The 27,650-nt window shown below is 38.0% G+C and overlaps 1 protein-coding gene across 1 annotated transcript; it reads left to right on the top strand.

Annotated features, from left to right (window-relative positions):
• The first annotated feature begins 246 nt into the window (after window positions 1-246).
• NOP14 (NOP14 nucleolar protein) lies at window positions 247-23,171 on the top strand. Its single transcript, XM_010000267.1, has 18 exons — window positions 247-442; window positions 1,472-1,608; window positions 2,483-2,624; window positions 3,181-3,326; window positions 3,709-3,846; window positions 5,340-5,462; window positions 6,658-6,789; window positions 8,179-8,488; window positions 9,748-9,878; window positions 10,114-10,199; window positions 11,774-11,909; window positions 14,540-14,641; window positions 15,424-15,577; window positions 19,214-19,373; window positions 20,087-20,234; window positions 21,155-21,273; window positions 22,575-22,730; window positions 23,072-23,171. Exons 1-18 carry the CDS (start codon window positions 247-249, stop codon window positions 23,169-23,171), a joined length of 2,616 nt encoding a protein of 871 aa, XP_009998569.1.
• Window positions 23,172-27,650: the final 4,479 nt, after the last annotated feature.

Genomic DNA, 27,650 nt, shown 5'->3' with positions numbered 1-27,650 from the left:
AGCCGGGAGCGCCGGTGCGACCGCTGTGCTGCCGCTATCGGGCCCCGCCGCCCCTGCCGGGCCCTGCCGGCGCTCACCGGGTCTCACCGGGGCTGGGGGGAGCGTCGGAGGACAGGGGTAGTTCGCGAGGGTTTGCTCTCCCAGCCCGGCGCCGGTTTGTTCGGCCCGTTTGCCGGCCCCGGCCCCCGCGCGCAGGGTGAGGAGTGAGTCTGTCCTTCCCCGCCCTGGTCCCCGCAGAGGGAAAAAATGGGGAAGGCAGCCAAGCGGAAGGGAAAGGCCTCAGCGCCCGCCACAGCCAGGGGCCCCGTGAAGTCCGCGGTGGCCGCGGTCAGGAGCAACCCCTTCGAGGTGAAGGTCAATAGGCAGAAGTTTAACATCCTGGGGAGGAAGACCAAGAATGATGTGGGGCTGCCTGGTGTCTCGCGGTCCAAGGCCATCAGGAAGATAAGAGGACATCAGAAGTTGGGAGGGAGGATGACTTCTGTAGATGCAGGTGTGGTGGACAGATCCTCAGCCTGGAATCATGTGGGATAACATAAGAGATGACTCGGTCATGCACAGGAGGAGCAGCTGGTCACAGAATCACCTCACGTTGCTCTCGGTTATGGAAAGGATTCTTTCCAGTGCAGCCCACAGTGATCAGTAGTGCAGGTCTCATCAGTAGTGCAGGTCTCATCCCGTGTGGGGGAATATTCTCTTTTCAAATTACCCACGTCCAGCACACAACAGCACGTGTTGTCGGCAAGCACATGCTGCCTGAGGGCAGGTGGTTGGTGGTGGTCATCCTGTTGATCAGTTTTGGTTAAATGGTTACATTGTAGAAGTATTTTGGGATGCAGAATGTTCTCACTGGTCTCTTAAGAATGACCATACAACGTAGGAAGATTTAATCTTTTGCTTTCCACATTTATGCCATTTTAAAATTGCCTCTGTTTCTTCCTCTACTGATGTCAGCAGCTACCTGGCCAAAATCTGTAATGCATAAGGTAGACTTGGCAATGAAAAGTAAACCTGTCTTCTTCCCTGTACCATAAGTAGTAAACATGCTTCCTCACACAGGTCTGCTAAACTTCCATTTACTGCTTTGATGCATAACTTCTCTGTGCTGGGTAGTAAAGTAGAGAGCTAAATGTGTACCCACTTGGGGTTTGTTATGTTCTAGATGACAAGGACAAAAAAGGTTCAGCTGACACTGGGGCTATTTTGCTTTCTTAATATATTCTTGTATACTAAGCTTTAGACAAGTCAAAACTCTTCAGTGACAATGCAGATTTTTTTATATGTGAGAGAACTTAATGACTCTGAATACACTGCATGAGCTTCCCATCTCTCATTAATTTTTCTTTCTCTTTCATTGCATTCTGATAAATTCAATGATGTTGCCAGGATACCATAGAGCCTTTTTTTTTGCCTTGCCTTTGAAAGTAGTTATTCTCTTTGGTTTCTAATCTGATCTTTTTTTTCCCCTCCTAGCGTACCCAGACATTACTGAAAGAATATAAAGAAAGGGAAAAGGCAAATGTGTTTAAAGATAAACGTTTTGGTGAATACAACACCAAAATAAGTCCAGAGGAAAAGATGATCAGACGATTCGCTTTGGAAAGACAGGTAAAGTATAGGAATGTTAAAAAGAAACACAACAAAACACCACAAAAAGGCCCCAAACCACAAGAATCGCTTGACTTTTTAGGTTGGGGGTGTCCCCCTTATCAGAGAGTTTCACAGAGTAGTGCTTTCTTTTTCAGTTTATATGTTTGTAACTTCTATTCAAAAGCAATTTTTTCTGGGAATCCAAAATTTTTCATGAAAACTTTCTGTTTTTTCAAAGCAGCTTTTTGAAGCAGAAATTTCTTTGAGCACTGAAATGCAAGAAAGGCAGCTTTTAGCAGATTTGTTGATTGGTTTTCTTTGACTATTTTGACTACTATGATTTGGGATTTTAATTAGGAAAAGGCAACCACTACCAATTGCAAAGTGTAATTCCTATTGGAATTCCTACAATTCCAATGCATTGAACAGCAGCCGTTTAATTTTCTGAATAGAAGAACACTGTAACTTGCTGTCGTTTTCTACTGTGGATTGTATGTGCAGTGCTGTTCTTTTTGCCTCATCATACTCAGTCTCCAGCACTGAGTGGTGTGATATCATATTCTACTGATAATTTGTGTAGGTTATAGTCTGTTTCATTAGATCCAAAATGTACTAAAGAATTTATGTTACTGATATATAGATAAAATGTAAGATTCCTTAGGTTTTTTGAGTTGCTCCATTTCTGAATTATTGTAAGAGAGTCCCTCACTTAAGGTTTAATATATTTGAATGGAAGTATTGGTCTGGTAGTGCTCTTAATCCAGTTTTCTGTTCTGTCAGAACGTTGAAGTAAGAATCTCCTCAACTTGCACTAAAAATACAGACTTTATTGATATGTTTCCTGGGAACTTGAATCTTTTGTTAATTAATTGGTATGTTTTACTATTCTTAGCAAAATTATGGAAAGAAGAATATCTACAATCTTAATGAAGATGAGGAATTGACTCATTATGGCCAATCTTTGGCAGAAATTGAAAAACTAAATGATATTGTTGATAGTGACAGTGACTCAGAAGAAAGAGGAGCACTCTCAGGTAAGACGTGTACCAATAATAAAACCAACGGTGGGGTAGTGGCTGACATGAACATCATTTATTCACTACTCTCTTTCAGTGAGAAAGAGTATTACATAATTGGTAGGGATGTTTAAGCCAGATTTGTTTATTTCTTAATCACACACACATAGCAGCTCTCTGGATTTTAGCAAGTGTTAAACTGGAATTACCTACCTAGCGAGCTGTTTTAATCTATGATCTTTTCAACCTGTATTTCAGATCCTTTTGGGCGGTGTGTGAGGTTTCTAGTTGCTTTCTTGTATCTCTGCAGCTACACACTAGTTAAAAATATTTTAAAAACACATTCCTACCTGGTACAAGATGCTTGTCAGTGTAAATCGTGTCTAGCTCTGTCTGACTTGGTATGGCCATTCCCATAGTATGTGATGGAAATAGTATGTGATTGATTCAGTTGTTTTAATTGCTCCCATTCTTAAAAGAATGGGAATGTGCTGTCCCAGCTGCACTCCAGCACTGATGTGTGGATTTTAAAAGGATTCACAATCTGCTTCTTTTCTTTCTTTTTTTTTTCTAGCTGAATTAACTGCTGCTCACTTTGGAGGGGGCGGGGGCCTCCTTCGTAAAAAAGCATCAAGTGGACAGAAAGATGAAGAGGAGGAAAAACCTAAATCTAGGAAGGAACTCATAGAAGAGATGATAGCCAAATCTAAACAAGAAAAGGTGAGGTTTTAGCCCTAACATATGAATGAGCATCATTAAGCTGTCACCATTTCTGTCTTTGCAGACTAAAATAGTCGTGACATAGAAAACAAAGGACAACTGTTTAGGAGAAGAACCCAAGCTTCTTGAATAAAGTCCATCTGACTTGGTAGTAATTCTAGGATGTGCATTGAGTATCTGCCATTCTTTTGTATCCCCAAGTCTGCCCTTCTGCTGACTCATAACTTGTTTTCTGTGTGCAGCCCTTGTGACATTCAGCTGAACTCTGAACATCATAAAGGATGTTCTCACCTTTAAAATGTTAAATATTTAAAATTATTAATTTGCTGAATTCAGCAGCTTGGTTCTATGCTGTAAATGCTATGTTTTGTTTTTTTTCTAGCAAGAGAGACAAACACGGAGAGAAAGTGCATTAGAACTCACAGAAAAGCTGGACAATGACTGGAAAGAAATCCAAACTCTTATTGCCCGCAAAGCCCCAAAATCAGAGAGAAAGGACAAAGAAGCAGAAAAACCCAAGGTAAGGTTTGGGCTAGACTACCTTTCTGTGTTGTAATAACTTACGGTTTTCACTCAGTGGCTGAAGTATAAGGCAGAGTTCATCACTTTGTAAAATGAAATGTTGCCTTCTAGTTGTATTAAAGGAATGTTACAGTCCTAGGACACTTGGATTAGGTGGGGGAGTATACGATTTTATATGATTCATCTGATGTTAATTACCTGCCAAATCTGAGAGAGGTTGCGGGTTGAACAACATTGTTGACTACAGCTTATTGTTACAACAAGTACATTTTGTCAAAGAATGAAAATTGTTGAGAACAATTGACGTAGTTGGAATGCCTTTGCGGTGTTCCTTGGGTAAAAGAACTTCTATTTGACACCAGATATTTCCTTGTCATAAATCAGGTACTGTCAAGAATGAAAATACTTTATTTTTTCATTGATAACTTGTGGTCTTAAACAGTTTTCTACCATTTTTATTCATCTATCATTAGAATTATGCACTATGGAAATAAACTTTTAAATCTAAGAACAGATGTTACGTTTTTTTGTCTTCTAGAAATTCTGTATTACATAGCAGAATATAGTGAATTTACATTTATTCTGTGGTAGTAGAATTAATTTTTTTAATTATCAAACTGATGAAATTGTTTTATGTTAAGACTGATATCAAATAACAAACAGAAGATACTGGATCAAAAGTTTATGTTTTGGTGTATTGATGTTTTTAAGATGTTCCATAACATGCTGAATACTCTAGTATGTTGTTAACTTAAGACAAAAATTCTGTCATCATAATTTGCTGAAAAGGAAGATTAGATCCCATTGTTTTACTTTTATGGATCCAATTTAAGAATTAGCAATGATGCAAAGTGTGCATTAGTGACATTCTAGAACATTTATGCTGAACTGGAAAAAGTTATCTAGTCATGTGTAAGGAAAATAATCCCTTGGGAAAATTTTAGTGAAGCTATATGGGTTAGTGTCTTAAGCAGGTACCAAGAAGATTGTACTTGCAAGTGTAATCTCTGGTAATAACTGTTTTCCCCAGTATGTTACTTAAACTCACTCAATATCAGCATGTCTTTTCGTTTGCTTTAAGACAGACATCTGTGTAACTAATGTAACAAAGTCTCAGTTCATGTCTGACAGTGTAAAGTGAAATGTAAACTATAACTTTATTAATTTTAGCTGCTTTTTGAGAAAACAGTATTGTATTAATAACCAGTATTTAAAAGGTTTTCAATTAATCACTAAACCACTTTTTGCTTAAGAGACTACTTTTAAGATTTTCAGTCATGAGTTACTTAAAGAGGGGTGGGGGAAAAGCCAGGGGAATGTCTAGTTAAGTGTTGATTCCTTTCCTCATCTTAATACTGAGCTTTCTTTGGAAACAGCCTTTTCCTTATATCTTAGCAATCTTATTCTTAGCTGTTAGTGTGGCAGAGTGGTGGTTGCAAAGCAAAATAATAAAGCTTAAGATAATAAACAATTATATAAATATCTCTTTAGCCTGATGAATACGATATGATTGTTCGAGAACTTGGATTCGAGATGAAAGCAAAACCTTCAGAAAGGATGAAGACAGAAGAAGAATTGGCAAAAGAGGAACAGGCACGACTCCAGAAGCTGGAGGTATATACCATTTATGGTTTTAGATTGTTTTCTGCTCTGTCCTTTGGGAGTTACGGCTTAGATTTGTTGCTTGACCTTAGATTGAATGTGGCTGTGCTGAACTGCAGTTTGTTAGAGTGAATTCAGGAAATCTGTGTTTGCGAGCTGATACTACAACAAAAAAACATTGGCTTAGTATGTGATTGCTGAGGTTGTTGAAATGAGTTGATCTTTCTTTGATAAAAGCAGAATATTACTTCAATTTGCCTTTAAATGTTTTAAATTATTCAGAGTTGAGGAGTGCTTTTATGACAGCAAGGAAGAGTACCATGTTGCTCAGCAGTCTAATTAATACATTGGCAAGTCATTTGTTGTTTTCTTCTGGTGTTACAAGAGTCTTACAAGGTAGCATGGATATAACTTTGCTTTGCAGAGGAATAGGATTCTCTTGGGAAATGTTGCATGCTCTGTCTATTACGTGGAGCTCTGAGTCTTACAAGAAGAATGAATAATTTGGTAAATGTTCCTCTCATAGCTTTCTCTTGGTATACTAGGGATACAGTTAGGACTGCAGGAATTCAGTACCTTCAGGTTACCTCAGAACAGCTCCATAGCTAACAGAAGAACAGAAAGAAGGAATTTATTTTCTTTTCTGTTCTTATCATCTTGTTTGGTGCAGTCTGTCTGGTTGTCCAGGTGGAAATACTTTTGTAAATTATTAGGTCAGGTATTGCTCATTGAGTCTATTTACAAATTTAGTGTATCTTCAAAATCATAGGATATGATTGTGTTTACTACAAACATGTTGCACATATGGGAAACACAGATAAACACTGCAGAATCATTAAACATTGTAGAATCTTACAGTTTCTAGTAATGATACACCATCTCAAAAGCAAAACAGGTTAAGTTTTAAAATGAGAGAACATAATGCTTCTGGTCAACCCGGTTTTAAAGCCTTCCAAAGAAGCTAATCCAATTGTATATGTGCTCCTGTCAGATTGCTCTCCACACAAAAAATAAGGTGTCATCAGCTTTCGCCCATAGTGGCTCAGCTGCTATTTTTTCTCTTCATCAACTTGTGGAGTAATTCCAGTTAACTGTTCTTCCTTTTATTTTGTTAACTCTAGTGCTTGAGGGATCTTCCGTTCTGATGTAGTTACCTAATCAATCCAAGTGGCTCACATCTGTGTGTGGTATTTCTTCTTCAACACAGGCAGACCGACTGCGTCGAATGCGTGGAATAGATGAGGAGGCAAATAAAAAGAAACCCAGCCATGTGTCAGCTGATGACCTAGCTGATGGCTTTATCCTGGATAAAGATGACAGACACTTATTGTCTTACAAGGTGAGGTTTAAAATTTCAGAAGTTTCTTCTGAAAAGAATATGGGAAAATTGGTTTGGAAGTGACCTCTGTAGAGACCTCTAGTCCAACCTCCTGCTCAAAGCAGGGTCAACTATGGAATCACCAGTTTGCTCAGGGCTTTATTCAAACTGTTCTTGGAAAATCTCTAAGAATGGAGGCTGCCCATCTTTCTGGGCAGCCCATTCCACTGACTGTCCTTATTGTGCAGAAGTTTCTCTGTATATCCAGTCTGAACATACCTTGTTTCAACTTAGGCCTGTTGCTTCTCCTTCTCCTTTTGTGGACTGTGATGAAGGGTATTGCTCTGCTTTCTCAATGATCTCCTTTGTAGGTACGGGAAGCTAGTTGTTTGCTCCAGGCTGAACAAGCCCAGGTCTGCCTCTCCTCATAGGGCAGGTCCTCCAGCCCTTCAACAGTCTTGGTAGCTTTCTGCTGAACTTGCTGCAGTTTATAGATCTCTGTATTGTATCTGAAGGCCCCAAATGGGACACTTTATTATTGTAGACTTACAAGCATCAAGTAGAGGAGAACAGTTTCCCTCAATCTACTGACTATACTCCTGCTGTTACAGTATTCTTCTATGCTGTTAGCCTACTGGGCTGAAGAGAGAGGTTTAGCCCTTTTGGTCATATTTTTTTAATTATTTTTGCTGTATTTGATACAACTACCAAATTTTAGTCTGTGAATGAGTGGATTTCTGAAAAGAATCTTCCCCTTCATGTAGCTTTTATTAAGGTGGCAGAACAATGTAACCTAAAAGCTGATATGTAGTGGGTCACCCTGACTGTGGTGCAGGTGTGTGCACCACACCTGATGATGACTGATCCTGTCATCCTCTTAAATGTCAGCAGCAGGGAATAGCTCTTGTCCTTGAAGGGGAGAATACAAATGGTGAATGTGAATTTAAACTGATGATTCATAAAATCAGGAAGGGAACAAATAGTTATCTGATAGGCTGTTGTAATAAATATGAGGATTTTTTTCTTTTTTACCATGAATGCTTCTGTAAGTGATGTTGATTTTTATTTTTTTTAATATAATCTGCTATTAGTTTTTACTTTTGTAAAGTAAAAGTTTTGCTATTAGTTTGTACTTTTGTTTTACTTTTGTTTCTTTTAGTTCTCATATGCTACCTGCTATGCATCCAGTTTCTTACAGCCCTTTGGAAATATCCTACTATTCTGATACCTGTAGGCATATTCTCTTCTTAAAATCCATCCTTGGCCTGCAGTGTTGCCATTCACTGCTTGGTCAGGGTAGCAAAGCTCAGTTCTTTTTCTTGTGTATTTAACCATAGCTTTGCATGGTGATTCTAGTGAGGTGCTGTCACTTCATCAGTGTTTTAACTGTTTTATTTTCTTTACTAACAGGATGGAAAAATTGATATTGAAAATGAAGAGGAGGAGGAAAAAGACAAGGAGGAAGAGGAGGAAGAGGAAGGTGAGGAGGAAGATAATGAGAATGAAGAAGAAAGTGAGGAAGAAACTGCTAATGAAGATGAGGAGGATAGTGCTGCAGATACCCACTCTGACCTTGAATCTGACCTTGAGAGTGAAGAAGAAGCTGCAGGGAATAAAGAACAGAAGAAAGAAAAGACAAATGAAAATGAGGCACAGAATGTGGAGAAACTAGATCAAAAAATGGAAGCTGCCAAATCAGAACTTCCCTATACATTTGCTGGTAAGAAAAGGACTGATCCAGAGATCCCTCTAGTGTTCAAGGGCTTTTTAACCAGTTTCTTTCTCTGCCTTGGAGGATCTTACATATTCCTGTTCCTCCATGAATTTTTGCTTCATAGTTTTCTTACACTATTCCAAGAGTAGCCAGTAACTACTGTTCCTTAATGATCAGCCCTGATCATGCTGTGAGCAGAGGGAACCAGATCTGTTTCACCCCAAAGCAGTCTTAGAATTGAGAGAAAAACAAAAATACCCATAGTCCTTTCTGAAGGCCACAGACACGTCTAATCCAAAGTGCTAGTGTTGTAAATAATAGTATTCTAGTATCTTACTTAAATGAGAAAAGGTTTTTTTCTCTGTTAATGTCAGTTCAGACTGACATTTTTATCAGAGGAAGATGCTTGGAGAGGCAGGATTCTGAGGTTTAATCCCTCTGATTTAAGATTGCGTTGTTGTTATATAGAGACACTCAAAGTTCAATTTATTTTTGGTCAGTGCTTAGGAGGAAGGAGAAGGCATGTTTCAAGTAGTACACAAAACATTCATTAATATTAAGTACATAATGCATCTAACTATTGTCCTAGTATAGATTTCTCTAACAAAAGCATCTGTCTCAAGATTAAACAACTTTTCAAACAACTTCCTTAAGTGCTTGCGTTTTTTCATCTAAAGGAGGTAACTTGTGTTGCACAAAGCCTTTTAAACTCCATTCAGGTTTTGCTTTACTCAGAAAGCAGTCACATTAAAATAACTCAAGAACTAAACGAGTTAGGATATTTGCTTGCATATGAAGTTATCAAGAAGACTAAATATATGCCAAGATTGTTGTTTGTTTTCTATTAGCAGCAAGATTCTTACTTTTCCTAATATCTTTCATACGAAAGTTAGGTGGGTCTAAATAACACACAGAGCTAATTGTGTTATGGTAAATTTATGGTTGAATGTGTGCTTAAGTTTAGTTCAGCTTTGTGTGTGTGTCAACATAGTTGTGCTCAGCATAGGCAGCAAATACAGGATGAATGGAATGTTAATAATGGAAAAACATATGAATCTACAGAAAATAATGTATATATAATGCTAATATAGATATAATGCTCATAGGTTATTTATGTTGAAAAGGTGATTCTTTAAAAAGCTGTATGGTATCTTTTTTTCTGAAAAATGACAATTTCAAGCTGGGAATTTTTTTAGGTGTTCATTTGAATTTAATATGTAAAGTTTGAGATTTTTGTCTGGTCAATTTTTGTTTTTACTTTCTAGTTCCTGAGTCCTATGAGACATTTAAGTCTTTATTGGCTGGAAGAACAATAGAACAGCAGCTGATTATACTGGAGAGAATACAGAAATGCAATCATCCAAGCCTTGCAGTGGGAAACAAAGCAAAGTTGGAAGTATGGGGGTTTTGTTATGCCTTAAGGTTTAAAATTAACATTGAATTCCAGAGTAAGTTTTATTAAGTGTTCAGGAAGCAGTATAAAGCATACGTGCTTCAGTATTGTGAATAGCAGTAGAATCAACATACCACTCTTGTTTTCTAACTCCTGTGTCACTGTTCTTTTGTGCTGTTTAAGAATGTGGACAATGGAAAACAACCCTAATAATTTTAACATACTATGCTTCTTGCAGAAACTGTTTGGTTTCCTTTTGGAATATATTGGAGAGTTAGCTACTCTGGATTTACCGGAGCTCAGAACAATTGACAAACTGGTCCTGTAAGTAGTAAATCATGGATTTTTGCACCTTTGTGACCTAGGGTAAAGCATCCTGCTTGTTTGTTTTGAATAGTTTGGTAGTGATTCTAGGAAACCAGTAACTCTCCAGACCTGCAATGTTTGCCTGAGCTACTAATTGTACCAAGACATTTTCAAAACCTCAGCATGTATTTTTCATCTACAAAATGTTTTTAATAGGTAGTGGATAAATAATACCATGTATTCATGTAAACTTCTATATATTAAGGTATTTAGCCAGCTGATTAAATATTTTAAGCTTTTCAATAAGGCCGTGCTGTTCCCTTTGCAATCTTTGTTTTATCCATGGTTTTCCGTTCTATGAATTCACTCAGTGAACTAGATGAAAATGGAATTAAATTGTTTTGGTAAACTCTACTTAAGTTTCAAATAAACATTTTGCGGGAATTTGTCAATTTGGCATTGTTGCCTTCAAATACCTGGCAGGCAGTTATAGTGAGAAGAGAGCCAAATTTGTCTGAGAGGTGTGCAGTAAATGGTAAGAGTCAATGGACACAGCCTGCAACAAGGGAAATTCCAATCAGATGGTAGGAAAAAAATCTTCACAGCAGAGGTCCTAAACATTGAAATAAATATCCTAGAGAGGCTGTGGAATCTCCACTCCTGAAGATACAAAAAAGGCAACAAAGCTATGAGCAACCTGATCCAGCCATGGTTTGAGCAAGGGGTTGCATCAGATGACCTCCAAAGGTACCTACCAAGCAAAATTAGTCTGTGATTCCTATCTCGACTTGGCAGGCTAGACAGCTTTCTTTCAGTGAGGTATTTGTATTTAGTTTTTAGCATATGTTTTTTATTTCATGCTAGAGTAAATAAATTTTTAAAAATCTATTATGTGCAGCTTTAGCATTCATTGCTCTGTTGCATTCATCAGCAAGAGCACTGACCTGTTGATAGTGTCGCACATGTTGGGGCTTATAAAAGCTGTAAGTATTTTTATGGTTTTCTAGAAGTGAGATTTATTAATATCACTGCAAACAATTTTAACTGAAAATACTGGCAAAACTCTGACCAAACAGATGCAAGCTTCTCTGACTGCATCTTCCTGTAGGCACTAACCATAGGCCAGGAGCTGACCTAATTTGGGGGTTTTTTGATTGTTTTAAGGAATGATTTTGCTGACCACATTGCTGCCTCACATATTGTTTAACATTGCCTTAGAGTATTTACAGTAGTGCCCTGTCTAGTATGGGTCAGCATACTTCAATGCAATAAAATGTAGAGTTAAGAGATTCAGAAGGATTTTTATTAGCCATAGGAGATGATTTGGCAGTTTATTTTAAGTAAAAAAACAAAAAATCAAATATTATCTCACAAGGCCCAATGAAAAATACATGTCTCTGTAAACCAGAAGTATTACAATAATAATCTATATACTGGATGGCTATTTTTAAGAAGAAGAATTTGTTTTGGGAAATTTGTTATTGTTACAATGTAGGTAGCACAGTAGCAATCTTCCTACAGGTGCTTAAAAATCAGTTCTTCATTAACATCAATGGTGTAACTTGATCATGACTTACTTTTCTTGTTAATAGGCCATTGTACAATCTTTGCCAGATGTTTCCTGAGGCAGCCAGTGACAGTATTAAGTTTATCCTTCGAGACGCTGCACATGATATGGAAGAAGTAATTGAAGTCAAAGGCCGTGCCACGTTTCCAGGTTTAGACACGGTAATGAATGCATTCTGCTGGGAGAATCTCTTGTTCTTCCCATTAGTACAGTAAATGTGAGATGACATTAAATTCAGTTCTATATTTCAAAGTATGTAATGAATTATTTGTATCTTCTCCATTTTAGGTTTCTCAGTAGTTTGAATTTGAGACTTAGATGGGCTGGAGAGTTGGGCAGGGAGAAACATGATGAAATTCAACAAGGGCAAGTGTAGAATCTTGCATCTGGGGAAGAACAGCCCCATGTCCCAGTAGAGGTTGGGGGCTGACCTGCTGGAGAGCAGTGGAGGAAAAAGGGGCCTGGAGGTCCTGGTAGACAGGAGGATGACAATGAGCCAGCAATGTGCCCTTGTGGCCAAGAAGGCCAATGGCATCCTGGGGTGTATTAGAAAGGGTGTGGTTAGTGGGTTAAGAGAGGTTCTCCTCCCCCTCTATTCTGCCTTAGTGAGGCTGCATCTGGAATATTGTGTCCAGTTCTGGGCCCCTCAGTTCAAGAAGGACAGGGAACTGCTTGAAAGAGTCCAGCGCAGAGCTACAAAGATGATTAAGGGAGTGGAACATCTCCCTTATGAGGAAAGGCTGAGGGAGCTGGGTCTCTTTAGCTTGGAGAAAAGGAAACTGAGGGGCAACCTCATCAATGTTTACAAATTCATTAAGAGTGAGTGTCAGGAGGACAGAGCCAGGCTTTTTTGAGTGATGTCCAGTGATAGGACAGGGGGCAAAGGGTGCAAACTGGAACACAGGAGGTTCCACGTAAGCATCAGAGAAAACTTCTTTCCTGTGAGAGTGACAGAGCCCTGGAACAGGCTGCCCAGAGAGGCTGTGAATGTCTCCTTCATTGGAGACATTCAAAACCCACCTGGACATGTTCCTGTGTGATGCACTCTAGGTAATCTTGCTCTAGCAGAGGGGTTGGACTAGATGATCTTTCGAGGTCCCTTCCAACCCCTAAGATTCTGTGATTCTGTGAATTGCCACTCTGGAGATAAGTTGTAACAAAGAAAAACCCCATAACAACAGCAACAAAAAAAATCCTGAGAAACAAACAAAAAAACACCTCCACACATGTTCTTCAGAATAGAAGTGTTACTCTGTGATATTAATAAGAGGGAAAGATGTTAAAATTGCCACTCCAGTTTTCATAGCAGAACATTCTTTGTTTTCTTGATGAAACTTAAATGGGTAGTTATAGGAGGAAGCAAACATTGAAATTTATTATGGATATAAAAATACAACATTTCTTAGTACTTTATGTATGATAATTAGTAAATGAATAACTCAGAAAGAACTGAACTTTCCTCCTAATATTGGTAATCTTACAAAATTCCAGTGGCCATGCCAGTTGTGAACAGACTCCTTTTTCAGTGTCTTAAGTAAATGACTGTTAGGGAATTCAAGAATGGAGCATATGGAAAATGGATAATTGTTTATTATAGTAAAAAATTTCAAAGACAAACTGTAAGTCAGTAATCCAAAGGAAGCAATTAGTTTTCTGTCTCCCAGCTCGATGATTCAATGCTGTCTAATGGAACCATTAGACTATTGAAAGAAAATAGGCTGAAGGATTTGCTTAGAAGACTTGGTTCTTACAGCTTGGAAAATATTTATATTGAGTTCTTTTGAAGAGTCTTTATTCAGGATGTTTTGGATTTTGCAGGAAATGTATTGTAGAGAGCTTTTAACTTCTATTTTTATTTTGTTACCGTCACCCTTATATGACACCAATCACACTTCTGACTTTCATTCCCTTCAGTGGACTTTTTCAGGTTTCAAGCCATCATTATCTTTTATATCACTCTCCTGTTCTCAAAGCAGTTGTTTGCAAGAACATTCCATAGACCAGTTTTGTTAGTAGAGCTTCTATGTGCCTATAGTTAATATAACCTGAAATTTGGACTGTGGTATTTAGTAAGTAAAACAGTCAGGAGAACACAGAAACTTTGTAAAGAGAGCTGAAAAAAACCACTTTACTTGTGTCTGTCTTACTGTGTAAATACCCATGTAGATAATTTTCAGAATTACCTCATAACTGGTGTTTAACATCCTTACAGTCTTGACAGGATGTACTTACAGCTCTCTAAGGTTGGAAGGGACCTTTAAAATAATCAGGTTCCAACCTCCCTACCATGTGCAGGGACACCAAAGTCCCCTTTGGTAATAACCTAGCTAATTGCTGTTTAGTTCTTTTGGCTGCAACCTTTATTTGTTGATGTGTGCTAATGCCTGAGAGTCCTGGTCACTTCATTGTCTGGGTTGAGGACCTACTGAAAGGTGTCACAGGTCCTGAGTGGCCGCTTGCTCGTTTGTGGTTTGAGCATATGTGATTGTGGTGGGCTGAAGTGGGTCATCTTTTCTTATGTAGTAAATGGGCTCAGGACACCATAGTTCCTTCTTGATTGTTCTTCCAGCTGCCTTGCTGAATTAGTGCAATGTTAGACCTATAATGGATATTCCATTTTCTCATGTAACTTACAGATCATCATATCAGATTTCTTAAACTTATGCTTATTGTAGTGTTTTTAGGCTACTGCATGGCAGTTACTCATTGTTCAATTATATCTATGTAAAGTCAAGATTCTGGCAATAATGTCTTACTATATTTTGCCTTATTCTGTTTTATGTGCTATCAGCTTATTTATTTGAAAATTACATCTCTGCTGTTTCCCACTTCTGACTTCTGGCATCCAGTTGTAACACCTGCTTTTATATACATGAGTCAGCTACTTACTAAGGTATGTCTGTGATGTTGAATCTCAGTATATAACTCCGTGGCCTTGTTTCTCCCTAGGACTCCAGATACATGTGTTAGTATTAATGTATATTTTGAGAATGTACTGGAAAGGCAGCTTAGTATTCGGTATAGTCACAGTAATTGGAAAAAAAAACATGAAAAGGAAAAAACCCTTGCAGACTAGAGTCCAACTCACAAAACCATATCTGATAATTTTTTCAAGCTGTCACACAAGAATTCCTTATATGGCAAATTTCATAGGACTAATAGAACTGACTGCATGCAGTCTGAAAAAATTAATGAGTAATTTCTCTTCCATATATTGCATTTGTTCCTGTGTAAGACAGATATTTACTTGAAAATTGGAAGTATTTGGTTTCGGTGAAAATGTAGCTATTGCCGTGCAGTTAAAATATGTCCTTATTTTTCTATCCAAATATCCTGTTCATGTGTTTTGAAAGTTTTGAGCTAGTTGCTCTATTACTGTGAGATACCCAAGTTGCTTTGAGCCTTATATTTCCTTGGTTCATTTCTGAAGAACTTATAATTTGTGGTTTAGCACCTTCTAGTGGCTAAAACCAGCTTTGACAGACTTCTTGCTCAAACCTGTTTATACTCTGGTGAGGGCAAGGGAAGGCCAGTCTGTTTTTCATGCAAGTCCAAAGGCTGTCATTTTACAGATTTTAAATGTGTACAGCTTCTTCAATATTTCTGCTTTTTGGGAGATCCTGTATTTGAGCTGTATAGTTTTAATTATGAATATTTAATGTTTTTTTCTATTAGTGTCGCATCACAACATTGCAAGATGTTATTAAAGGGTTATTTATATGCTGCTTGTTCCTGGAATATGTGTCTCTTTCCAGAAGATTTGTACCGGAACTCATCAATTTTCTTCTTGGAGTGCTTCACATATCTCTACCCAAAAAACAGGCCCAGGGTGAGTTTGTTTAGAGTAAATGAGTAATACATTTTAGTATTAGGAATTATCTTTTAAATTTTAATGAAAATATTTTGATTGTACGGAACTAAAGACCAAAATAATATGCTAGGTTAGCAGATGATCACAACTGTGATTCTTGGCCATCTTGTTATGAATTAGATCCTCTAGTGTTGGCAGGAAGGAAAGAACTGAAGTTACTAAAGGAAATGAAGTCATGTTGCCCACAGTGCAGCCTTTTTGCAATATTGTTATTCTAAATAGATTGTGTGATTGGACTGTGTGCTGAAATTCACGGTCTAATGGATTCCTGATGAGTACTTTGTATCTTCACAGTGAGGCAGCATCTAATGCTGCAGATACCCTTCCCTCTTAAGCTAATATCCGTATCACTAAGAGACATGAGAGAAATATATCACAAAGTTGGTATTTTTCCTTTTTAATTGTTTGACATGGGCTTGGTGTAGTGTAACAGGGCAGCTGTCCCCATGAGCAGGATTAATCTGTGCAGTAACATAACCGTGTAAACTTAGAAACTTGCACAGACAATAGGGAGAATAAATCTTTTCAATTTGATCCATATGCTAGCAAATTATTTTTATTTGCCAATCTTCCTCTTTCTTTTTCTTTTGGATTAGTTTCTTATTTTAAAGTTGTTCTTGATCAGGGTCTTTTTTGTTTACTAGTTAAGTAACAGTAATTCACTTATGAGGAGTTCTGTGAGAGTATAGTAATAAATTCTATCTGGGTCACTCTGAGTGTCAGTTAACATATGTGAAAACACTCAGCAGGCAGGATATCCTCAAGCGAAAAACTTAATTATTTGGTGGCAAACTCTTACATAAAAGATGTCACTTTTGAGAAGGCACCTGAAGAGTCTCTGTTCCTGAGGAAGGTTCAGCTTCTGTTACCACCGTATCCGAGTACATCTTCAGAAGTGCTGAGTGGTTGTCTTGCAGCTTCCTCTTCTTTTTTTTCCCCTTTAGAATTTTTATGCCTTTCTATGCTGTTTGGGTTTTTTTCTTTTTAATTCTTGAACTATTAATGATCCCTTTTCTCAACAACGCTAGCCCTGCAGTTTTGCCTTTATTATCTTATATGGCTATACCCTACAGACTTTCTCCCAGCTGCTTCTCACAGCTTAGGAGTTTCCTCTGAAGTGTGAGCCAAGGTTACACAGCTGGGCTGCATCAGAGCTAAGCCCTGGATTCTGGGAACACCAACAGCTGAATTCTTAGAAGGAGGTGGGAAGAGATTATGGAGCGGGTGGGTTACATAGTACTGAAAGTATTTTCTCCTTTGTGTACTCTTTTAGGAGTATTTGATTTACATAAGTTTTTTTTTGTACAGTTAAAATACCAGCAAAATCAAATAAGAAACTATTTTAAAATATTTAAAATATTGATGATCAAGTGCTACCTTTTTATTTATTTCCTTTGTATTCCTGTTAATGATTTTGTACTGGTTAAATTTGCATGGTGTTGGTTTCTGTTGGCACTGAGGAAAAGCTCACTAAAAGATACTTCAGAGACACAGTGTTCTCTTTCAGAATTTTTCAGTCAATAATGATGTCTTGAAGTTATTAAAGAATTCAATAATGGTTTTAAATATTCGTGGTGCAAGTATTGCTGATAAATGTGATGGGCTGTTAACACAGAATATTTTAAAATACATCTAGTTCTCTGGAAGGTTGATACACTGTCATACAAAAAAAATTTATTTGCGTTCAATTTTGATTGTAGCTAGAATTAGCAAATAGAACTCTTACTGCTTTAATTTTATGAGTTTGATCATAAATTTCTCACTTAAAAAAATTATATAGAGTATGGCTTCATAAAAGACTTAAATACAGTCTTTTTAGACTGAAAAAAACCCAATTGCTACCTTAAAAAAGAAGAAAAGCTGGAGGTGGAGAGAGTGGGAAGGAACTGTCATTGTTGATAGCCTTAGGTAATGGAATTGTTACTGAGATCTGCTTTCCTCTCATGAGTAAAGCAGATAATAAAACCCACATATCTTAGTTCCTGATCTTGCCTGTTTCTGTGTCAGCCTCTCAAAACTTTGGGTATCAAGCTTTATGAATCTTTATTTAAACATATAGTCTTCTGACAGGTCTGTAAAGAGCCATGTATACAAGTTATAGAGCAGGTAAATAATCTTCACTTAGAGTTTGAAAAAGTTTTGAAATAAGTTCCACTGCATGCTTGCAGGATGAAAGCGAAACCTAGGGCAGGGGGAAAGGGTCCAGTGCACAGACTGCAGATTATTTTCTCCATTAGCCATTAAATTCTTCAGGAGCCTCTTTCATGTTGCTGTACACGTGCTGTTCAGCTTATGATCAGAAGCACAGTGATTCTTAAAGCATTTTTTGTATGCCCTGCCCCAGTATATATTCTGTGTTCCATGCTCTTCTTGTTTTAAAACTACTTACCTGGAGTGGGAGAGAACTTTACAGCATGATCTGCGGGCCCCTGGTGAGAGCTCACAGAAGAAGCTTTGTCATGTACTGCAGCTGTGGTCTCTCCCTGCTCCAGCTCACTGTGCTTCTTGACCACTTTCTGGTCAAAGCCTTCTACTTGTAACTCCATAATAAAGTCCTATTCCTGCTGTTTCCTGCTAAGCCTATCCAGTATACTCCATCCTCACTGCCAGTTTAACTGTGCATCCTGTTCCTCACAGGGTGGACATGTACCTATGTGTCTTCTCTCTCTCTCTATACGTAGAATCGTAGAAAGGCTTAGCTTGGAAGAGACCTTAAAGATAATCTAGCTCCAAGCCCCCTGCATAAACAGGAACATCTTCCACTAGACATTTCTAGCTTGGCCTTAAACATTTTCAGGGAGGAAGCATCCACAATTTTCTCTGGGCAACCTGTTGCAGTGTCTCACCACCTGCATAGTGAAGAATTTCTTCCTAATATCTAGTCTAAATCTGCCATATTTCATCTTAAAACCATTATCCTTCATCTTATCACTACACCCCCTAACAAAGAGTTCCTTCCTGTCTTGTAGGCCTTCTTTAAGTGCTGGACGGCTCTCCTGTATAGGCCTTCTCTTGGCTAAACAACCCCAACTCCCTCAGCCTGTCCTTGTATGTGAGGTGCTCCAGCTCCCTTATCACTTTTGTGGCCCTCCTGTGGCCCTGTTCAAGCAGGTCTGTGTCTGGCTTATGCTGGGGACTCCAGAGATTAACACAGTACTCCAGATGGGGTCTCAGAAGAGCCAAGAAGATGGGGAGAATTACCAGTTTGCCATGGCTTTTCAAATGTCATGAAGAGTGGCTTAGCAACTTCATCTGCCAGTTCCAGCAGGAACCTTGGTCACATCTTATCATGTCCTGTGGCCTTGTGCACATTCAGGTTCCTTAGATAGTCTTGAGTTTGATCTTCTATGGTGGGCAGTACTTTGTTGTCCCAGTCCCTGCCTTTGGCTCGTGTGACTTAGGAGGTGTGACTAAAGCACTTATAAATTACTGTACCCATGCTCCAGTGTTTTCCATGTTTGTAGAAAAACGTAATACTGATAAAGTATTTTTTAAGGCAGTAAGATTAAAAGCTTAAAAGAGTTCTTGGGTTTTCTTCCTTCAGAAAATGTTTAAAATTGGTCTTGTTTAATTATCACTGTTCTTGTTTTTTAGGCTATACTGTAGTGCATCCATTTACACCAGTGGGGAAAAATTTAGAACTGCTTTTGGTGTGTGATAAGGAGGATCTGGAAAGTTGGCGGAAGCAAAATCTGCCATTGAGCATTGTGACGAGGTTAAATGAAACCAGCAGAACAGAAATGAATCATACCAGGTACATAGGGAATGGGAACAGAAGAAATAACAGATCATCCTTTGGTTAATCTCAGTGGCAGCACTCTTTTGGAGTAAAAACAGGATGAGTGAGTTGTTCTGGTTTATTTTTATGGTACTCCCTCTGCAGCATATGACATTTGTTAGAGAGCTCAGCCCATCCATTCCTCTTCAGTACAGCTGTGAAATGATGAGGATGATGTAGGGACAGAGGAGGTGCTCAGCTGTCTGAATTTAAAGACCACAAATAAAGATGTTCACTAACCATATCAGCCTTATTTTTCACCTTGCACATGTGTTATGGTATAATTTATTTAAGGGATGAGTAGGCGTTTTGTTACGAATTTCAAAAAGAAGCCCAGGACCAAAATTACTACTCCTGTTGCAATGAAGTTTTAGAACTTTAGAACCAGTACCAGGAACTTTTAGAACCAGAAAAAAAAACTTCTTACTCCAAAGAAGTAGCAAAGACACAACATTGGCTTGTCCTTTGTGCATTGCCATAAGATCTGTGGCTGATGGGTTTCTTGGGTGTTTGAGAGGGAAATTTTCAGTCTGAATTATCAACAAGAAACAGCCTTGTAAATGGTTGTCAAACAGTCTTAATATTAGGTGCTGCTAACACTCTCTAATTTAATGAATTGTATTCATTTTATTTGAAAATCCACTACAGTATTTGCAAGTGAAATTGTTAATTCTTTTGTGCATTAACAGATTATCATGTCTAGCCTTGTGCTTTGACCTTATTAAAAAATCTGCAGCTCTGTATGAGTCTTTACCATCATTCCATGAAATAATGCATCCTATCAGAATTCTCCTTGCACAACATGTGCCAGTGAATGAATATCCTGAAGAAATGAAGGTATGTGTTCCTCAAGAATGAAATTATTGATGTGTTGGGGTTTTTTTATTAATCTGTGATCTTCATATGTGCTTAAACAAAATACAGGTATAAGCATTAGTGAGATTTTTTTCCAAGAGTCAGGCATTTGATTCTTGTGGTCTTTAAAAAAACCATAGTGATATATTTGTGGAAAATCCGAAGAGAAGACAGTGTTTAGAAAGGCATGGGTTTATTATGTATCTTGTCTTGCCGCTCTAATTGAAGAGAATAGCTCTTAGCTTGTTATAATGTAACATTCTTTGAGTGACTTAATTTATAAGAGTACCAAGGTCTTGTTACAATCAAATACATGTACCAAATTCATGAGGTGGTATTGTAACTAAGTAAAACTAAGGTAAATATGACTGGTCAGCTACCTTACTTGAAACAGGGCAGTTGTTCATTTTCTAGCAATGTGGTTCATAATGTTAATCTCTGTCTTCTGAATGTAGCAGAATTTTCCTCTTCTCAAAGAGGCATCACGATATATCCTTAAAAAACAAAATTTTATAAGATAAATGGTGCAAAATGGCCTATATTTTTTTCCATCAAAATAAACAAAATGAGCAATCATTCTTAAAAATACCCTGAAAGGCGAAGTCTGAGTTAAATTTGCTTTAATCTTTAATGAGCTTCTTTCTCTGTTAGGTGAAACTACCTGAAGACCTTTCTTATTGTCCATGATGTTGTCTTAACAGACTTCCAAAAGCATTAAAAAATTATGCAGCCTGGAGGACTTACAGGATTTCACTGTTAGCAATGTTCTAATGAACAGCAGGGATTTTACCCTGAAAAGGAACATATGGGGAGAACATTATTGTTGATTCAATTTACAATATTTTGTAAATTATGGTGTCTTTGATATGCTTCTAAGATTTCAATGTGATTTGCATTTTCAGGAGTGGTATCACAGTGCTCTGAAAGAGCTAGAAAACAAAGTAAAACACTATACCCCACTGACATGTGAGAAAAAGAAGCCAGTGCCATTGAAACAGTATACACCTAAAATTGTGAAAGTGTAAGTAAAGCAACACTTGATACAAAGAAAAAAAATTGTTAGTGTTAAGGTTTTCAGCAAGCTGGAAGCATTTGGAAAACAGGACATAAACCAGATAACTCTTCCTGTGCTAGATTTTGTGGCAAATCACAAGGGACCAGCTATTTGGGTGATAGGGAGGGGAAAGAAAAAGCATGTAAGTATTCTAAGAAATAGAGCAAAGATTCTCTTGTGGAAAAAAATAGCACTGTAAATCAACTCTTCTGTCTATAATCAATTGTAATTAATATATTTCAAGATTAGAAGAAGTTATTGTTATTGTCTAGTCAGATGCTTTGCTGAATGCTCTGTCAAGCATTCAAGTTTGAAGAACAACAGTGAGTAATTCACATGTATATGAGCTATATGAAGGTAAGGATGGATGGTGAAAGTACTGAGGACTTCACTAGTGCAAAAGTTAAGGCAGACTATTCCTGTCTATATTACTGTCTTACTGTATCTGCATCACAGATGATAACAAATAGTCATATGAAGTGTTCCTTCAAGCATACTTACCCCATTCCTCCTTTTCACCCAGCCAAGCAGCTTTCTACTTTGCAACTGTAGCAATGACAAAAAACATGGTTGGTTTCCCCCCCTCCCCCATTTTTACAAAGCCTGCAATGAGCATGTGTATTTTTGTGTTCTGTTTTGGAATTACATCCTAATAACACTAGTTTGGTTTTGTAGATGATGGAACAGTATTCTCATTCACAAAGTCTACTATCCGTTGTCTACTGACTTCTTAGCCCTGTGGAGATATAATAGGTCACGGATCGCAACAGTTGTCTACTGACTTCTTAGCCCTGTTGGTTATCTATAGGGGCACAAACTGCCTGCCTTATTTATTCCAGTTATTGAAGAGGACAGCATTCCACTGCTGTACATATTTTTCTCCAAGTAACTGATCAGACTTCTGTAGAATTCATCTGCAGTGAAGGTCTGCAAAAACTTAAAATACATTGGGAGATTCCATCTTTCTCCAGACATCTTTCATTCTTGTACTCTAGCTTTTTCAGACTGTGCAAAATGTAGGCTACATATGGGGGGTTGGAAGTGTAAATATTGTCTGCTTGTCATTTGCATAATGATGACATGCAGTTAGAAGTTCTGGTGAGTATTTTTCTGGTAGTTCACTGGGCAGCTCCTTATTTTGCAAGTTAATCATATTATATGCAGGCATCAAAATACTGAGTATTCATACAAAAACTCACTTCTTTTAAGCATGAAGAAGTTGGTTTTTGTTAAGGTGTTCTGTGCTCACACGAATGTTCTCATTTCAGTTTAGAGTTTGGAAGAAAGCAAGCAAGCAGCAAGAAGGAGCAAGAAAGAAAACAGTTGATTCAGAGGCATAAACGGGAACTTAAAGGAGCCATTCGTGAGATTAGAAAAGATAACCAGTTTCTGGCCAGAATGCAACTTTCAGAAATCATGGAGAGGTAAGTAGCCTTTTTTTTTTCAGCATCAGCTGTGTGTTCACTTTTTTTGCTGCATGCCAAGGCTGACAATATTGATCAAACATACTAAATTTAAATAAAATTGGACAATTTGGGGGAAAGCAAACATTTTCAACAGAGGTAATGTTAAGCGTTTTCAACTTTACGCTTCCATTTCTCCAGTTAAAGAATGTGCAGAATGTTTTTATTTAAACTGTGTGTTGGTGAAATGTAAGTGTTGATTGGCTTTTTATAAATTAACAATTATTATCTAAATATACTTATTTATTTTCCCTAATACAATCTTTGTGATATATTTTGTATGTTGCTTATTTGTTTTACAGAGATTCAGCCAGAAAAAGAAAAGTGAAAGAGCTGCTTGGTAGCCTTGCCACACAGGAAGGTGAATGGAAAGCACTGAAAAGGAAAAAAGGGAAGAATTAATTTGGACTATCTACAGCACAAAATTTTGGTTTTACACCAATTCTGCGGCTTTTGAACAGATTTTAATTGCATTCTTTGGATGCATTCCTTTTGAGGACACAGCATCATCAGATCTGTCTGAAAAAGTGAACCTGCTTATTGGAAAAACCTACAGGTTTTAATAAGAAAAATAAAAATAAAACTTTTGTATGTGGTATACCTCTGATTTTTTTAATAATACAGAATATTTGGGTTAATAATCAGATTTCTTAGGATTCTGTCACCAGGTTTGAGTCTAACTGGAACTACACACACACAAAAAATGTACAGTGGAAAACTTTTGTTACCTTTTTTAATACTGAATAATTGCAGGCAGCTCTCCTAGTGGTAGTGTATTTGCAATTTAAGCAGTACCATTTTAAGTAGCCTGTAGCAGTGGGACATTCTTATTCATGTATTCAGTGGAGTAATGGAATCAGCTTTCACGTAGAAGTCCTTTGTTGAAGGTGAACATTCATTCATATTTAGTAAGTTTTATATTGAGCACAGCTCTGAAGTTCTTAATAATCTAAGGTAGTTAACTAGAATAATTCATCAGTGTATTTATAACCCTGATTCTAGTGGGCATTGGAATCCTTAACTCCTTCACTTTTTTTTTTGTTTGTTTATCATGTATGTCTAATTACTGGTAACTGCCCAGCATGACTTTAGGAAAACATCTGCTCTTCAAATAGGAACCATAAATACTTCTAACACTTTTTATACTATAATTTGTGAAGAAACATTATGGTGAGATAAAGAGCATCACAGTTACTGAAAGGTATTAGTCTGAACCAGGTTGTATTCACTGTAATCTACCTAGAAGAAAATTGTAATATTGTCTTAAGAGAACTGTCATGAAAATGAAATAACCTTTTACAATAACTTTCCAATTTCAGTCTAAAGAACAAACTATAAAGAAGATCCTGTAAAGAATGAACTAACAGCTGTGGTTCTTTATAAAAACAAATGCAAAACTCCAAAATTTCTTCCATTTGCAAGCACTGTTTCTAGATCTGATCTCTTGGCTGGAGGTGGTGATGCTTACCTACTGTTCAGGAAGAAAGGCTTAAGCACTGTTGGTAAATCTGTTTTAACAGTTAGGCCTGGTTGTTCCAGGCAGGCTTAGAATGTTTCCTTTGTTCTGCTTTTTTAGTTTGAGGTTGTTTTTTGTTGGTTTTTTTTTCAGATGAGACTTGTGATGGAAGCAGGATTAAAACTAGGAGGGGAGGAGCTGAAACACTTAGGCTTTGCATTTAAACAAAACTATAAGGTAAGTCTTGATAAAGGTTTCTTAAAGGAGAAAAGCACTTTACTTGAAGAAAAGAATTTTTACTGATTTGCAGTGTGACTATGGCAATCCCAGTTATGGGTGATTATCATCTCCTTTGGCTTGCAAAACCGGTGGCATTAAGTGTTAAAATAGGCTGGGAGATACATAATTTTAAAAAGTCAGATTTTTGTTCTCGAAATCTTTTCATGCTTCTGAAAACAAATATATTTTCAGTTAACATTTCCAAAATCAGTAAAGCAACCTTCTGAAACTTAGATTTTATCAGATTAGTATGCCTCCTGCTCCATCTTCATTTGGCACCATGTGAGTTTTTCTTAAAAAGAAGTCTTTAAAAACAAAACTTTGTATAAAGTTCAAGCAAAGAACTTAAGACTGTAATAATGAGGAAGAAGCTAACTTCCTATTTTATGCTATAAACCAGCACTTTCAGTTTGGGGTTTTAGTCCCAGTATATTTCTTCTTCGGACAAATAAACTGTCAAACAAGTATTGTTGTTTATTTGTCTGACTTTATTTTTCCAACAGCAGGTATCTTCAGAGGATTTATCCAGCAGGGTATTAGAATCACAGAGAGGCTGACAGCTGCACTTTGATCCTTGGAAAGTGGCTCTTTGAATCCACTTGCAGCTGCTTGTTATTCCTCAGTAAGGGAGGTAAGAAAGAAATTAGGGGAGAGGCAGAAGTGAGATGGGATGAGAGTGTTTGTGGGAAAGGATGTTTTTTGAACAGGACTATCGTGCAGTGCTGATGAATAAATAAAGGACAGGGAAACCTCAGTTTATAAACTCGGGACTGTTTTGGAGTGTAGTTTTTGAAATTATACTAAATGAAAATCACTGCGTGCACTTTTACAAATTGTATTGTCAATATTAAAAATCAGATTTAATATTGTAAATCAGAACAAGAGGGAATGCCCTCAAGCTGCACCAGGGGAGCTTTAGACTAGACATTAGGAAGAACATTGCCACTGAAATGGTTTGTCAGACATTGGAACAGGCTGCCCAGGGAGGTGGTTGAGTCTCTGGATGTGTTTAAAAGTCATCTAGAAGTGGCACTTGGGGATATGGCTTAGTGCTGCACTTGGTAGAGTAGGGTTGATCGTTGGACTTGATCTTAAAGGTCTTTTCCAACCTAAGTGATTCTGTGAATCAGACTAATGGTGATGCTAAACATGCCATTTTACGTGACTAGCAAAGCAGGACTACCTAGTCTTGATTCAGCTTAATGTGGTTGGATAGTTTTGCCATCAGAGTGGTGGTTCTCTGATGTAGGAAGTGGTAGAAAGGTCTGGTCATTTGGACTACGAAGGGATTGGACAAGCTTGAGAGTCAGCAAACCCCTTTCTCATAGTTTCTTGAGCACAATCCCATTCAGCGATTATTCTCATCTGCTGCTCTTAAATCAGGCCTTTTGACACATCTGTTACCAATTATAAATCTGTTGTTAATCAGCCAAAAAAACCTGAACTACAGAATACTGTAGCTATATTCAAGTAATCAGACACAAAACAGGAAAATTACCATTTTGCCTTTAGTTCAAGTAATTTATCTGTCAACATCAGCTGTCCCAGAGAATAGCTACCCTGAACATGAATACTGTAAAGAACATAGTGAGAATAAAACTTTTTGGCTAGAAATTGGATAAATTATTTATGACAGCATGAAAAGCTTCCTCACTTGTTTGGCTTTCTAGTTGTCAGTTGAAAGCTAGTATGCAGTTTGATAGTCTCAGTCATGCCTTGCAGAAGTTGTCATCCTACTGTGGTATAACCGTCTTCTGTGCAAGCCATCGTGTTTTTGCCATCAGCTTGTGCTCTATGGAGGTACTGAAGCTGCCTCTGGGCAGGAGCTTATTGTGAAGCAGAAATGGGGCTCTGTTGGGCAGAGGCTGGTGTCTCCACTGCTGCAGCCTGTTCAGCCATAGGAACTGGCATGGCTGCTTTCCTCTTCATGTGCCTTCTGGGCATTTGGAAAAAATAAACAAAATATATGATGTAAAATATTTGGCAGCTTTATCACATTTGTGAAGTCTTACATATTCAGGGGGCCAAAACCTTATCACAAATTTCCTCTTTTTGGTCTCCCAGTTTTTCACCCAAACTACACAGGTCCTAAATGTAATAGGTATGCCGTCTTGAATTGTTAAAATGTTTGGTTATTTGTAACAATTTGGCTTTTTGGGGGTGATTTTGGTTTGATTCCCCTCCCTGCCAATAAGTTAGGTCTGGGATTGGGTAAGTAAAATTTTCCATGCAGTCTGAACATCAGCCGAGTATCAAATATGGACTAAGATGAAGACCCTGTAGGACATCAAATCCTTTAAAATATTAATGCTTGTGTTTACATGCAGGATCGTATGACGTAGTTGACTGCAGTAGCTGAACTGGCCTCAGTGATCTGCAAAAGCTTTGAGCTGATGGGTTTAACAACAGGAAGAGCTGGATTGCTTTCTTGGGTGTTTTTACACACTTCAGACCCTGCCTGGTCAGTTACGTAACAATGATTCAGAGAATGTAGAATATATCTACTTATATTTTCCAGGTATTAGATGATTAGTCGCGCTTACTCAGGGCACCTCGAAGCAGAAGTTTGCCTCCAAGTCAGCAGCAGTCCTTGTGCAGTTGTTAATTTAAGACTATGAAGATACACGTGCATAGTCTGTGTGTAGCCATATCCTCACATTTTAATTAGGGAGCTCATCAGACACCTCTGGAGAAGAACAGTGCTTGACAGTGATATCAATATCAAATCTGTTAATCTTCCCTGCGTTACAAAACTTTTTAGGGGAGCAGTTTGTTTTAGGAACAATTCAGTCTGTGCAACTACCGTTTTCTGTCAGATACCAGGAAATTTTCATTTATCAAAGCCACAGCTAACTGCTGCTGCAACGAGGCCACGCAGCAGCCAACGAAAGAACCTCTGTTCTTGCAACGACTGTTTTTTCACTGAAAACCTTCAACGCAAGAAGGAACGGCTGTGGTTTGAGGTACCAGGCACCCAGTTAAACTGTTCATTTACGAGGGCTGGGGCTGCCTTGACACGGCCCTTCTTCCCTCAGCCCCCTCGGCCGCCGGGCCCTGCCTCGCTGCTCCCTCGGCTCCGCGCTGAGGGGCTCCGGCCGGGCCGCCCCCGCACAGGGCGGGCGGGCTCTCCCTCCTCGGCGCGGAGC

This window comes from Chaetura pelagica, unplaced genomic scaffold, assembly GCF_000747805.2.
Source record: "Chaetura pelagica isolate M959 unplaced genomic scaffold, ChaPel_1.0 scaffold116, whole genome shotgun sequence".
NCBI lineage: Eukaryota > Metazoa > Chordata > Aves > Apodiformes > Apodidae > Chaetura > Chaetura pelagica.
Note: the sequence above shows the minus strand (reverse complement) of the source record. Positions and strands in the feature narration are given on the sequence as shown.

Bases quoted from the DNA above. Each gene is read 5' to 3' on its own strand.
- NOP14 (XM_010000267.1), top strand. From the start codon at position 247: ATGGGGAAGGCAGCCAAGCGGAAGGGAAAGGCCTCAGCGCCCGCCACA. The intron at 3,847-5,339 runs GTAAGGTTTGGG...ATATCTCTTTAG, and splicing joins AAGAAGCAGAAAAACCCAAG to CCTGATGAATACGATATGAT. The intron at 6,790-8,178 runs GTGAGGTTTAAA...CTTTACTAACAG, and splicing joins GACACTTATTGTCTTACAAG to GATGGAAAAATTGATATTGA.